The sequence below is a fragment of the Sabethes cyaneus genome, chromosome 3 (genome assembly GCF_943734655.1).
Source record: "Sabethes cyaneus chromosome 3, idSabCyanKW18_F2, whole genome shotgun sequence".
Lineage (NCBI taxonomy): Eukaryota > Metazoa > Arthropoda > Insecta > Diptera > Culicidae > Sabethes > Sabethes cyaneus.
Genome location: NC_071355.1, coordinates 249,173,706 through 249,188,502, shown reverse-complemented (window position 1 = coordinate 249,188,502; position 14,797 = coordinate 249,173,706). Strand labels below are relative to the sequence as shown.

At 40.7% G+C, this 14,797-nt stretch overlaps 2 protein-coding genes across 2 annotated transcripts; one reads left to right on the top strand and one right to left on the bottom strand.

The window, feature by feature from the left end:
- Positions 1-5,981: 5,981 nt before the first annotated feature.
- LOC128741053 (apolipoprotein D-like) lies at positions 5,982-6,906 on the bottom strand. The gene is made up of 3 exons (XM_053836629.1): positions 6,641-6,906; positions 6,397-6,584; positions 5,982-6,334 (listed from the first exon to the last, which is right to left on the bottom strand). Exons 1-3 carry the CDS (start codon positions 6,904-6,906, stop codon positions 5,982-5,984), a joined length of 807 nt encoding a protein of 268 aa, XP_053692604.1.
- Positions 6,907-8,424: 1,518 nt separating this feature from the next.
- On the top strand, positions 8,425-13,949 carry LOC128743176 (apolipoprotein D-like). The gene is made up of 3 exons (XM_053839702.1): positions 8,425-8,735; positions 13,362-13,549; positions 13,613-13,949. The coding sequence occupies exons 1-3, from the start codon at positions 8,473-8,475 to the stop codon at positions 13,912-13,914; spliced, it is 753 nt and encodes a 250-aa protein (XP_053695677.1). The 5' UTR covers positions 8,425-8,472; the 3' UTR covers positions 13,915-13,949.
- Positions 13,950-14,797: the final 848 nt, after the last annotated feature.

Genomic DNA, 14,797 nt, shown 5'->3' with positions numbered 1-14,797 from the left:
AAAAAAAGTACAATGCGTCTCCTTTTACTTTGAAACAAATGGAGGCGTCTTGTATTCCACGACAGCCAATCGATTTGATTGCTCATTAAAGTAATTGTTGTGTATTAAATTTACCCAAAAAGTATCGAATGATTGGTGGTTTGGCCGTTGAGTCATTAAATTATTGTAGACGTTCTATTTGCCTTTTACGCCAACGTTTCGATCCGGATTTGGATCAGGGCTTAAAAAGGGTATAATTTCAAAGAAGTGTAATTGATCAAAATCGATTAATTATAGCAGTCTTTCTGGCAACACTGTCATCCGACTGTCTGTCACTGTCACTGTGGCCTCGGCAGTCTAAGTTGAATTTCCAACGTGAACTAAAGTGTCACTGTATCATCCGAACACCCAATTCCACTGAAGAGATTATTTCACCATTTCTTCTTGTTGGATTCCCGGTTTTTACCCGGACACGCACGAGAGGCTTTAAAGTAATAAACAACTTGAATAAATTAAATAAATAATTATTCATACAATGTTGTTTTCGTCGTTCGGAGATTTATTTATTTTTGCGTCAGAAAAATCATCTATTTTTTAGTCAACAAGTTTTAATTGAAAAAAAAAAGAAAAATTCTAGTTGTCCGTTGAAAAGGACTAATTTTCAACACAAATCTTATTGTTGCGCCACGCTTTCGCCACGGCCTTCTACTTCTACCTTCTACAGCACACAAAACCGCTTCCAAGTTGATTTGCTCTTTCTCGGAAAGCTCGAAATTGTATAGATTATTTTTCCTTGCTGGTGCTCCAGTAACTAATAGAATGAAAACCTACTTCCTGTCTAAAGATATAGAGGTTTTTTGCGCAATCTCCTCAATGTTTTTTCTCAAGTATTTTTCTGGATTTCCTAATAAAGTAAGCAGAGATGGCTGCGAAACGGATACACATGCAGAATACGTTTAACCCAAGACATACAGCTTTAAAAAATCTAGGGAACAAAATGGTGTTACAATTTTAAGAATAGACTTACACTCATTGGGAGAGAAATATAAATTTAATGCTTTTTACTGCATTTCTTGGGCAATTTTCCTTCATATTTTCGAAGAATGACGAGCAGACATAACACGAAGATGAGAATTCTTTACAAAACATCTTACTACAAATTTAGTGATATAAGCAAAAGAAAGTACATCAGGAATCGCAGTAAGCATGGGTCTGATCGGACGTTAAAATTTTTTCACTCGTTTTATTTTTGCATAAAATTGTGGTTTTTTGTGTTTAATACAGTAGATAACTATCAGGATGGTGGTGTAGGGTTTAGGAGAAGTGATTTAAAGTTGTTTTGATCATTTGGGCGACTCTGGGCGCGGTGGAAAAACATTTCTATTCAACCCACCTGCCGTAGCTGAAATTCTTGTGATGGCGGGACATAATGGAGAATGTAGCAGACGTGATACAAAAAAGTTGGAGTAAAGGATAATCTTGAATAACTGGAATAACTATAAGCTGCGTGAAAACAGTGTTGTTAAGAAGACGCTGCTGCATCTGGAATTGTCATTGGAGGAGCTTTTCAGTTCCAACTGGGAGAGTAAATAGGCGCATCATTGGACATACAGAAGATAAGATCTATCATGCAAACTATTTAATTTTCATTCAGATGATTAGATACCTATTTCATAATTTTACTCAACGATCTCTAACCGTATTGTGTTATCTTTCAATGCATTGGGAAAATTGTGAGAGGTTCCCGCATCTTTTAAAGTAGTTTTTCCAAAAAACCATTTTATAGTCGGATGGATACGGCTGTTATACTTTAGTCAAAGTATTGATATTGCTGTGGATGTGGACCGATCTATTTTGGGGAGTGGGCTCATTCAGCAGATTTTCTTCTTAAAGAACCGAAGAACAGCACATTTTTAAGTCGGGAATTGTATTTGTCGGTTTTTAGTTTGGATGCTTTGTTTGGTTGCTAAGCGTGTCTCTGGGTCTACAGTTGCTGTGATCAATTGGAATTATTTAATTTTTTAATTTGATTTTATATTTATATTTATATTCAATTAAAATTTATTATAATTTATAAATATTACATAGTATCATACATTTTGGTAATTTGAAATAATCTTTGATTGGGTAGTTGGTATTTTTCATCTATTTTCAGAGAGCGAAACAAGGCGCTATAACCTTGGCTTATTGTAGCCTGACTTTGGTTAATGCCAGAAGTTCATCCCCGAGGGTCCGGAGTATCACTTAACCTTTATTAGCAAAGATACTCCCAACAAAACAAATTTACAGTTAATCAGAAACGGTTGGTACGAGACGTCCCCGTTTCTTCTTCCCCTGTTGATTTTGAAATGCATCTATGTATGAATAACTTATTCACACAAGATTTATTTCTTATAATCGTCTTTGCGGCAATACTTCACAGTTGGCCTGGCCGATTAAACATTTGCAATATATCTCTGATATTTTGCAAAGGTTAATACAGACAAGAAAATGATTTTAAATATTTCTATGATTAGAAATTTCTATGATTAGAAATAATTAAAATTATTTCCAGGAATCCTTTATTGTGGCTGTGTTGGTATTAATAAGAAAAATAATAAGAATAAGAATAAGAATAAGCAAAAGAAAGTACATCAGAGGATTTGACAAAACCGGAATACTTCAATAAACTAGTAACGCATACATTAAAAAAATGGACTAATTTCGGACTGGACGGAAAACTGCACAGAAAATTTTCCATGAATCCTACGTTTATTAGGCCAGCATAGAAAAAAATTGACAGTGTTATAAGTTGATTTCTGGCAATCCTGGCAAAAACAGTCAAGCAACTACGCTCGATGTTTTGTTCGTACTGTACGTTCCCACCCGGAACAAAGTAGTTGGACATCGTGAGGCACCTCGCCGGATATAGGCCGATCCGGCATTTATAGCGTCCTCTCTTTTTTGGAGATAAGGGAAAGCGTCGAACGTGAATATAGTTCTGGCCACCCTTTGGTGCTTCGCAACCCTAAAGTGCTGTCGAAGTTGAAGAGGAAGACCGAGGCCAGGATAGCCTCGGTCACCGTTGTGCGCCTTGGCCTACGAGATCAGAGCAATCAGCCAAATAGCGATAAAGAGCTTTATAATGGACCAAAATAAACATCTCTATGCAGTAAGTAAAGAGGTTCTACTTAATGTTTGATTCGAGCATGTAGACTTACCGTTTTCTTCCAGGGGGCTTCCTGTCTAACCGATGTAAAACGAGTAGAACTTTCCCCGGACGCGCATTGGCTGTTTGGCGGGCACGGGACTGTTATTCAGGGGGAGGAGACTTTCTTAGGTGATCGATAGCGACACGAGGCTGTCGCCTGCGGTGTAAACTCTTCTTGTGGGTGAATTTTCCACGTTGTTAGCGCACTCTGAAACGGCTCGTTGGCGTGGGGATTTCACTTCGCCGCTCGTACACAGTGCACTACCACGTGGCGTATAATTTGCGGATTGGCACACCGTTATGGATATGGATGCTTAATGCTTAGAAGGGAACTAATCGTCATGCGGATTAAACTTTCACACGGGGATGGTACGTTACTGTAAGCCTTTATGGGAAGGTCATCTCCTGGCAACGCGCGGTATTTTGCGAAACAACGATAGTTGGCTTCTCCACGACACTTTACGCCCGAAATAGTAACCGCACGCCATATCACTCTCTCACAGCACCGTGGAGACACGTCCGATCACTGTGACGGTCTCAATCAAAAGCCTCGACTCCTCTTTTATCCGCTAGCAACGCCCTCTAGCAGGCTTATATAGAACTCCCAAACGTTACCTGACTCCTCTGCTCTCGGTCGATCCGTACGTTAGAGCCATTGGTAACCGCGGCGTCTCGATAGGGATTTTTTTCTTAAAACTAACAATGATTTTTCTCTAACTTCTGACGTGCAACAAAAATGCAATATTCGAAATAATTTATTTAAATTTATTATGGGACATGGTCTCATGTTACAATGCCGAAACGTCAATCGAGGCCTGTCGTATCTAGGTAGCAGGCAATCATGCAGAAGGAGCTGCTGAAGGTGCCGGTGGTTTGAACGAATGTCCTATGTTCTTGGACGTTAGAAGCAATTTTGCCCGTTCCTGCTTATATGTACAGGCACTTTGCTAAATACAAAAAATCGTGATATTAAGATCGTATAATAGAAATATCGCATTACCGGGACGATGAAATGAGAAAATTCAAAATAACCAATCCAACAATAAATTAAACAAAACGACCTATGTAATATGTCTAATGTACATTCCGGTTGAAAAAATGACCTATGTAAATTTTTGGGCTTATTCAATGTAAATTCTACTTAAAATTGCAAGATCTCATTATTATTACAAAGTACATTTATGCATCCTGACTGTGGAGAGCACAGAATACAAAAATATTGATTCAGTTTTAAACAATTTCAAATAATATTTATTAATCTTCGCGCACGATTTACTCGCAAAAAGCTTTTTGTTAGATAGGTCCTTTTGAAAGTTTACGCGAGAATTTTACCAGATTTTTTATTGCATGCCAGACAAAGTTCCAAATCTTCCAGATATTTGTTAATGTCCCAGGTTCTTGCCAGATTTCTGTTTCTCCGTTCTGCAAAAGAGTCATCACTCCTAATTTCAGACAACATTTTATATCTGCGTTGACCAAAACTGGCAAGACGTTTCCGGAAAAAGTCCTCCCCATCGGTCAAATTGATCGCCAGATTTTGGTCAGACATTCGTGTTTGCCAGATTTTCGAATAAACCTATTAGCGACCCTGGGTTTCCAGGAATCTATTCCTGGTGATCTATCTGGCTAGACGATGTAGACGACGAAATTGCTTCGTCAAAAGAATTTGGATCAGTCTGTGCTCTTCATCTTGTCTTTTGATAAAAGTTGAAGCAATACGTATCAATTGCTTCTGTTAGGAAACCATAAAATAGCTGTTGATTGACTGGAATTGACAACGCAATCAATGGTGAAAAGGAAAACGTTTCGTTATCTAACGTGTTTTAACTACAGAAACCTCTTTGTAGCGAACAGCAGTGTTCTATGTCATCATGGTTCCGCAATATTCCGAAAAGAATTTGAATTGAAGTCAATTCGATTCGTTGTTCTTATATTATAAGAATGTACGTGGACTCCGTATTGTAATCTAAGATTTTTTATCGCCATTCAAGAAAATATGAACTGTTTAATAATTAGCCTTAATAGACTGGCCTACCTGCGAAATTCACTCGTAATAGTTACTCGGAAGCGGTAATATTGATTTGCCCCCAACTATAGTGATGCTCTGCAAATTATGAAGCCGCTTTGATCCTGGTCGATTTATTCTATTGCGGTTCACTAAAGTTCACTACGACTCTTCTTAACCCTTTAAAAAAAGCGTGTTTTCCGGAATTTTTCGGAAAATTATTACTATGCAATAACTAGTTTTCCTAGAAGGAATTTAACTACTGGAATATGAAGGGTAACTATTCAGCTAACGTTGCTCAACTTTTCTCCTTTTTGGGTCAAGCGACCGATTTTAGATAGGCTTTTTACTAAAAGCCTTTACCTACACAATTGTGTGGGCTAGTGCTTAAAGGGTTAAGGTGATATTTTTAATAACTTAATTTAAAAATGCTATCAGGGAAAGTTTATTAGTTTACATCAGGGCCTGACTGGAACTGCAAAGCGATCCCAAACTGAATTGTTGCATTATTCCAAATGCATACTGTATGAAACAACCTGAAACGTCTGACCAGTGACAAAAAATCCGGAAATAGCAGTATATATAGCAAAGGAAGTTGAAATAGTTTCGCAATCCTATGTGAAAAGGGCAGGGTTTAGAAGATTCGGTAAAGAAGCGCTCAAGGAAGCGTTCTATGAGAATTTGTGATGTTTACGAATCAGCGAAAGAGGATCGTCACTCAAATTAAAATAATTGAATTATGGCACGCTGGTGATAAACACAGTATTTATTCATGTTTTCAAACAAAATCCACAAACATCATTACGTTCAATTGTCCTCGGGAGTAAGTGGCTGCACATCTACATTTGGCATGGCGAAAATTTCCTTTCTGAATTGTGCCAAATCATCAAGGCTAAATACGGGTGGTTCGAGGCGGGTAGCGGCCAACTGATAATATTGGTGAACACCAGTTCTCTGAGGACTGCCATCAGTGCCACAATCCTGGCGTGTTGCTACCAGCTGTTCCGTTGCATTCACCGGATCCGGTACGATAACGCAATCCACCTGGTTTGTCTTGACGAAGAAGGTTCTGCTAACACCATATTTTTTCAGCACTTCGTAAGCACGGAACATGACATCAGCCTGAGGGACTCGGTCGCGTGTCAACAGCCAGGCGGAGACTGCAATTTATCGTTGGATGATCTATTCGACAGTTGCCGATTTTTAATGAGTTGGAACTTACTTGTATGACCGACTGGTCCAATATTGGAGCACGACCAAAGCACAGCATAGCTGTCATAATCGGTACCCAAAACCATAACCGAGGCATTGTAGCTGATGGGGAACGATTGGTAGAGAATAGTGTACCGACCATCGCCCGCTCGTCCCGGTGGTGCCATTATGCCGGAAATGATCCGTTCTACATTGTTACTGAATGGAACAAACGATTAGCAAGATTTAATTCTAAAATCACTATCAACACTCACAAAGAATTGGTCAGCGCATTTTTGACGACAATTTTCCCATCCACCTGCAGTTCGTAGGTCGCTGAAACACACTTCATAGCCACTTCGTTGACAGTAAAGTAACGTTCAACCTCAAACCAGGTACCGAGGAAACGAGTTCGGTTGAATTTGGCGATCGGCGAGTACAAAGGACAGGCACCCAGGGCAGGAATCTGTGCCTCCGTGAATATCACCACTGTACACAGGCCCAACAGGGCAAGTCCAATTTTCCACTTTAAATCCACCATTTTCACTTGCTGATGCCACGACGAGCCTCCGGAACGTTTTAAAATTCACGACCTAATAATTGTTCGGAACCCATCGACTCCCACTTTTATAGTTTGAAGGGACCCGAAAAAATAGCGGTAATTCTGTTCAAAACTATGCAGATTCAAACGATCGTGATTAGAAGGTCCAAGTCGGAACCTTAGAGAAACATATCCATCATTGCTTCGTCACGGTCAGCCGAAAGGTACAACATCGTTAACAAATTGGACATTCTTGAGATGAAGCGTTTATTTTTTCGGAAATCGATGAAAGCATAAGCATCGCTCGCGTGCCGCGGGAAGGTGGAGAGAGCCTGCGTGGGACAGCGTTCTATCAATCATTAGCTTTCTTCTTGCGGACGCCATTCGCACCAGCGCAGCGCGCCTCTCCACTCCACTCCTTTCACAAAGCTGATTTATCCGTCTGATTCTGCGGTCCGGAGTTATGATGTTGCCGTACATGAATGTAATCAGATCAGCTCACAGCGTGAACGAGCTGAAAATTTTTTTCCCATAAGTTTGTGTGCTTCTTCGATTCGGCCGGCTGTTTAAGGGGTTTTATGCCGGTCGTTCGATTGGAGCTACGATTTGAGTTGAACGGTTGGGTGCTTGCTACTTTTCATCTAGATTCAAAATTAGGCGTTGATCTTAACGAGGATATGCGTATTTGAATACGTAATTTATAACCTGTTGATGGTTATAATCAATTATGCAAAAGTGCAACGATGTGAGTAGTTTCGTTCGACCTACCTTCACCTGTAACTGAACTTTTATTGTGGTTTAGAAAAAACAACGGACCCATCTTTACGATCGAGCAGAAAATTATCATTCGCGGTTCGATATTATGTCGCATAGCAATATTTGCCCAGTAAACACACGCCTGATCCAATTTCTCCACGCCAGGCCAGCAGTAACCGGCTCGCTCCGAACGGATGCGGGCTACAAGGCCGTAATGCATAAAACATGTTTATAAACAAAACACCTCTTCCGTCATATTTTCTCTTCTTTACATCACGTAAAACGTAAACGTAAACTCAAAGACAATAGCCGACCGTTGTGAGTTGATGTTCGCGCGAGACCCAGAATTCAGACCACGTTCAGCAGATGTTGGATCAGGGTAAAATAGGCTGTTTGCATTGATCAGATAACTGTGGGCCTGATAAGCATGGATCACCCTTGCAATCAGCGCATTTCTTCCGTAGCCACTTGCGTACAACAACTTGTCTTCTAGAGGATCTTTGCATAATCGTTTATCGCTTATCTATCGAACAACCTTCGCCAGGGTTTGGCGGGGGACTGCACCCAGGCGAGGATCGTGTGTAAGTAAACATCAAACGATCATGCAGTGTACCCGCTCCATCGTTGAATGGGTGACAATCGGGCTGATTGAAATTACCGCTATGTCTTGGGCATTAGCTCAGAATTTCACCTTTCTCGAATGTGTTCAACTATAAAAGCGGCGTTCGGTGACGTGAGCCTAGCTATTTGTGAACATCTTTTGTGACACTTCGGAACGCCGGTGCATCGGTTGCGATTGGTTTGTGCGCGATGATTAACCTCAAGTGGCAGCTGGTGATTAGTGCGTTGTGGTTGGGATGGGTGGCTGTTGTGAGGGGTCAAATACCGGGCTTGGGAGGATGTCCGGATTATAGTCCTATCGCCAAGTTCAATCGAAGCCGGTTCTTGGGTACTTGGTATGAAGTGGAACGGTATTTTACGGTCAGTGAAGTCGCCACCAAGTGTGTTTCGGCAACCTACGAACTGCAACCGGATGGAAAGATCTACGTTCGGAATGCGCTGACGAATCGATTGTGAGTTTAAGGTTTTTCGTGGAATTTAATTTAGATTTGATTTGATAAACTGATAGATTTGTTGAATATTAGTTTAGTAGAGGATTGAGCAATGGAATTCATATGAAGAAAATCAGTTGGATTAATACAAATAACCCGTCGGGGTAAAAGAATGGCAAAAATTAATTTACCAATGCGGATGCGCAACGTGGCAGATTTTTTCGGATTAGATTGTCTGTTTGGGAAGCACTTTTTCTTCATATTTTAACTGTACCAGCGGAATTGCATTCATTGCTTTCTAGGGTTAGTGGTGTACAATTGTGAATCGATCATCGGTTATGTTCCTCTAGTCTATTGGTTCGCTTCCGTACTATCTCCTACCGTGCGGCCGGATTAAGCTCGTTCGCAATTTATCGAACGGCTAAAGGCACACTCGGCGAAAGCTCGCGAGTGGCAATAAAGCAAGAAGGTATGGCCACAATTTTGTGGTTACAGTGCTACAATGGTAGTAGCTCTTTAGTAAATAAGTGAACGTTCGTTCATTCGCAAAACCAAGAAGATTGTGAGATTTTGTGATGATAGTCCGGTTTTTTTCCACGTTTGTTCCTTTCAAGGTAATGTTGAATAGCAGGCATAATTAGTTTCGTCGGAAAACAGCAGCATTATCTGCAACAGCTTCTTTCCTTTGACTGAATCGCCGCCTTAAAGTCCACAAACAGATGATGAGTCTGTCGAGTAACTGACGCAGGGTAAACATCTGATCCGTCATGGAGCGATCCTCACGAAAACCAACTTGGTACTCACCGACGAAGGACTCTGGTTTTAGTCTGCATAACAAAATACGGGAAAGCACCTTATAGGTAGAATTGAGCAAAAAGCCTCGATGGTTTTTACACTCGAGTTAATGGACCCTATTCTCGCAATCACCTCTGTCACCTGTGTTTTAGAAGTTCAGCCGTCCTTCCCGGCAGCCTTACCGTTTTTCAACTCGCTAATTGCCTTCTTTGCCTCCTCCTGTGTTAGTGACTCCACAGCTTGGTCATCGATCACAATTCTTATCCTGTTTCTGCTGAAATCCGTGTTGACCTCTCCATTCAACAGCGTCTGAAGGTGCTCCTTGCATATGGCTGCTATCGCACATATCCGATTTCAAGTCAAATTTAATTCCAATCAATATTCAATTTCAATTCCTATTTTAAGTTGAAATCGAGTCAAATTTCAAGAATAATTTTATGTCTAATTTCGTGTTCGTTTCCAAGTCCAATTTGAAGTAACACTCCAAGTCCAAATTATTCCAAATGCAAGTCCAATTTCACGTCCAATTACCAGTTCAATTTGAAGTAATGCTTCAAATCCAAATTAGTGCAAATTCAAGTACAATTCAATTTTATGTCTGATTTCAAGTCTAATTTCAGAAAAATTTTCAAGTACAATTTGAAGTCAAATTTTAAGTCTAATTTCAAATCCAATTTATATCCGATTTCAACTTTAATTTCAAGTACAATTTGCATCATATTTATGTTCAATTCAAAGTCTAATTTAAATTGCCAATTTTAAGCCAACCGCATAACAGACCCGTCAAAGCTATCCTCCTGGGCTAAACATTAGGCATCTAGATAACCCACAATCTGCCGAGAAATACGCGCAAATACTAGATGAGGCGCTACCTTCTTGCGAGGAGTTAGGTGCTTCAAACCTTGAAGACGGTTAAGGAAAAATGTGTTCGGCCATCGGAGAGCCCACAACGGTGGCACTAGGTGAAAAGGCCCGAACTATACAAAATGATTGCTTTTGATGGGGAATGCTAACAAGCGTCAACTGCGGAGTTGCAGAAGGAGGCGAAAAGGTAGTTAACCTAGGATTGTCCAACCAAGGCAGACCAACAAAGTTATGGGTAAGGACCGGATGTCGGCACAGGGCTTTATAAATGTAGCCGAGAAACTCTGGCAACGGCTATACACCGGGTTATTTCCAAGATTTAGAAGGAGGGAAAGCTATCGGAGGATGATCGGCTCGAATGGTGCAACTATCGCTGGTAAACGCCGTCCAGATCCTGTTACGCCGGCTATCGCCGATAGCACAAGATTTTTAGGGCAGTACAGGTCACATTTTTACCACTTTATAGATAGTGCAGAAATGTCGGAAGTACAATGTGCCCTCTCATCACATCTTTATTGATTTCAAAGCAGCATACGATACAGTCGATCAAGACAAGCTATGGCAGATAATGAATGAACATGGTTTTCCGGATAAACTGACGCGAATGATCAAAACTACAAACATTGGATCGAGTGATGTGTTCCGTTCACATCTCGCAGACGTTCCTTTCGAGACGCGGCAAGGGTTGAAACCAGGTGACAGCTTATCCTCTAATGGTATTACAATGAATGTGAGGAAGAGGCTCAAAAGCGACAAACGCGTACCTTTCACGGGCGCTAACCGTTGACAGTGACGAACTAGAAGTGGTAGGTGAGGGTGAGTTCATGTATTTGAATCGTTGGTGACCGCTGGAAACACTAGTACGGAGATCACGAGTTATCAGGCACCGCTTAGAGAGGTTCCCATCGTACATCTGATAAAAGTCACTGAGCCACAGTGGGCCGCAAACGTTGTAAGGATGCCGGACGACAGCGCGACGAAAACGAATCTTTCCAATAACCCCGCCGGCATCACAAACAGAGAAGTCCAGCGTATAAAATTGCTCGCCTAAATCGCATCGCCTGGCAATTTGGCGACGATTGGCTCAAGATCGAGTTGAATGAAGACTACTGTCTGAAATAGAACGAGTCACCCCTGCTCTGTGCCAACGGTTTCGCTTACGGATAGATTTGAGCATGCAGAATAACCCGCCTAATTCCAGGGGGCTGCCTAACAGATCGATTTAAACAGATCAAACTTTCGCCGGACGCTTGGCGGTTCCTTAGCCTGGTACGGGATCAACACTCGACGGAAGGGTGGCTTTTAGGACTTCACTAGGTGTATTCTGGCGCGATTTTTGAGCATATTAGTCCCACACTTGCACTAACGGGTATTTAATGACAACGAAAGATTTACGGAGCGTGATTTTGCTTACGGCCCGGTAATCAGTCTTAGTGACACACTCGATTTACTATGATCTATGAAACCGACACGGCACGGGATAGCGGATTTTACCCAATTGGGTTGAAGCTATCTATTCTCGACTCGAACTCGGAGGCACGTCCGATCGTCTTGCTTGCCAGTACAAGAAGCTCCTGTTCTCGGCCGGATCGTGCGATGGAGCCATTGGTAAACGCGGTGTCTCAACAAGGAGATTTTATTTTAAACTTTAACAATATTTTGCACCTAACTCCTAACATGCAACACAAATACAATTTGATAACGCTGATGATGATGATGATGATGATGATGATGATGATGATGATGATGATGATGATGATGATAATGATAATGATGATGATGATGATGATGATGATGATGATGATGATAATGATGATGATGATGATGATGATGATGATGATGATGATGATGATGATGATGATGATGATGATGATGATGATGATGATGATGATGATGATGATGATGATGATGATGATGATGATGATGATGATGATGATGATGATGATGATGATGATGATGATGCTGGTGATGATGATGATGATGATGATGATGATGATGATGATGATGATGATGATGATGCTGGTGATGATGATGATGATGATGATGATGATGATGATGATGATGATGATGATGATGATGATGGTGATGATGATGATGATGATGATGATGATGATGATGATGATGATGATGATGATGATGCTGGTGATGATGATGATGATGATGATGATGATGATGATAATGATGATGATGATGATGCTGGTGATGATGATGATGATGATGATGATGATGCTGGTGATGATGATGATGATGATGATGATGATGATAATGATGATGATGATGATGCTGGTGATGATGATGATGATGATGATGATGATGCTGGTGATGATGATGATGCTGGTGATGATGATGATGATGATGATGATGATGATGATGATGATGCTGGTGATGATGATGATGATGATGGTGATGATGATGATGATGATGATGATGATGATGATGATGATGATGATGATGATGATGATGACGGTTTGAGCAGGACGGTTTATCTACTTATACTTAAGATATTTATAATATAACAATGTGGCCAAACCCGAAAATTATCTGGACATGATTAGGAATCGAACCTAATGTTTTAGAGCTCGAGCTAGTCATAATTGGTTCTAGATAACGATCTAGAACTATGGGGGAGATCCTGCAGTCCTTTGGTGCTCAATATAAACCTCCGCAGCAAAGCAATAATATATGGTCTCCAAGGTCCACAAGCAAACTCAAGCCTATCTAGCTTCTTCTCCAAACTCTTTGTTCAGGACTTTAACCTGATCATTCAATTTCCTGGTTGTCTATGTCTGTGTTCGCGCACGTGGCTCAAGCATGTGTAGTTTTCTCTATATTTTTTGAATTAATAATCATAACAATTTTAAATCCATCGTCCTTCTTAAAAAATACAAAAAAAAAACCGTGTTGTGCCTGTAAAGTATATTTTATGTGTGAAATAATAATTTATTTACATTTAATGAAATAATAATTGGATATGATCTCATTCTTCAGTAACAACGTCGAACGCATAATTTCCGGTGTAATGGTGCCTCCCGGTAAGACGAAAAACGGAAAGTACACCGTTCTCTATCAGTCTTTCCCGTACAACTACAACGCTTCCTTCATGGTTTTGGACACCGATTATGATAACTTTGCAGTAGTATATTCCTGTAGCAACATTGGCCCCATTGGTCACACAGGTTGTATTTCCTTAGTTGCATGTATCCTTGAGACTCTATAAAAACTATTTGTAATCTTTCCAGTATCCGCCTGGTTGTTGGCCCGCGAGCGACTTCCACCGGGACCGATCTTGCAGCGTGCGTACGGGGTTTTGGACAAGTATCGCATCAATCGTACCTTCTTCGTCAAAACCATCCAGGAGGATTGTGTTATTCGGCCCCCACCGGAACCGGCAATAGATCCAACGGAACCGTCAACCCAAACTCGGCTGGGTTTGGACACGAAATCGCCTCCCACCGAGCAGGATTTGCTTCAGCTGCGGAATGACATTTTCGCCATCCCCGAGGGAATAGAAATCGATCCGATCGTTAATGAGAATGAATAATTTAACATCTAACATAACCTAACAGCGAATAAAAGATTGTGCTTTCCATTTTTCGGTAGTTTGATTGTTTTAGTCATTCATTGGTTGGAACGCGGGTACTTGAACTTCACCGTCGGTTTGTCCAGCATCAACAAAGAGGCCACATAACTGGTTCTCTCCGTACGACCGATAAGTACCTACCTATAGGAGGAAATCAGGTCACTGGAGCTAGTTCAAGATCACATAAAGATGCATAGAGAACGGAGAAAGGAATGACAAGTTCAACAACACTTTTACGATCATCATACCGCCGTGAATTTAGAAGAAAGAAAAAAAAAAGCATCCATCATCGGCGGCACCGATTGTGGGCGGTCAGCTGAACCGGTTTCTTTTTTCTGGCAAGCCAGCAGAAAATGTAAACATACTTGCCGATGAAGTGGCCATTATCATTATTGAAATTGCGTTGTGTTTTTTTTTTGAATTTTCTACTTTGCTGGAAAATTTATCATGTTTGTTATGCTCTTGGCAAGAGCCTCTTGCCATTGTACCCTGCAAGCAGATCGTGTCGCACGTTTTTGGCCCTAATTAGCATGAATATATTGCGTTTGTTGTTGCTGTAGATGTGGTTAATGTGCGTGTTACTTGTAAGTATGTAGGTTATTAGTAATCCACGTTACTTGGCAACCGATTGCAGATATGTAGTTTGTTATACTTTGCAGGAAATCTATGTTTCTTTTGTGAAATTGACGTTGTTTTGGACGTTGAATGCCGATTAATATGCGTTGTCCCTTGCTTAATTAGTAACAGCTTTGTTGCACTTTAGACCAATTTCTTCATTTTGAAATTTTTGACAAGCTTTCTCATACACGAGCTTGACCGAAGTTTTTAAAAAATGAAACATATA

Bases quoted from the DNA above. Each gene is read 5' to 3' on its own strand.
- LOC128741053 (XM_053836629.1), bottom strand. From the start codon at position 6,906: ATGGTGGATTTAAAGTGGAAAATTGGACTTGCCCTGTTGGGCCTGTGT. The intron at 6,585-6,640 runs GTGAGTGTTGAT...TGTTCCATTCAG, and splicing joins AATGCGCTGACCAATTCTTT to TAACAATGTAGAACGGATCA. The intron at 6,335-6,396 runs GTAAGTTCCAAC...GATAAATTGCAG, and splicing joins TGGACCAGTCGGTCATACAA to TCTCCGCCTGGCTGTTGACA.
- LOC128743176 (XM_053839702.1), top strand. From the start codon at position 8,473: ATGATTAACCTCAAGTGGCAGCTGGTGATTAGTGCGTTGTGGTTGGGA. The intron at 8,736-13,361 runs GTGAGTTTAAGG...CTCATTCTTCAG, and splicing joins AATGCGCTGACGAATCGATT to TAACAACGTCGAACGCATAA. The intron at 13,550-13,612 runs GTTGTATTTCCT...TAATCTTTCCAG, and splicing joins TGGCCCCATTGGTCACACAG to TATCCGCCTGGTTGTTGGCC.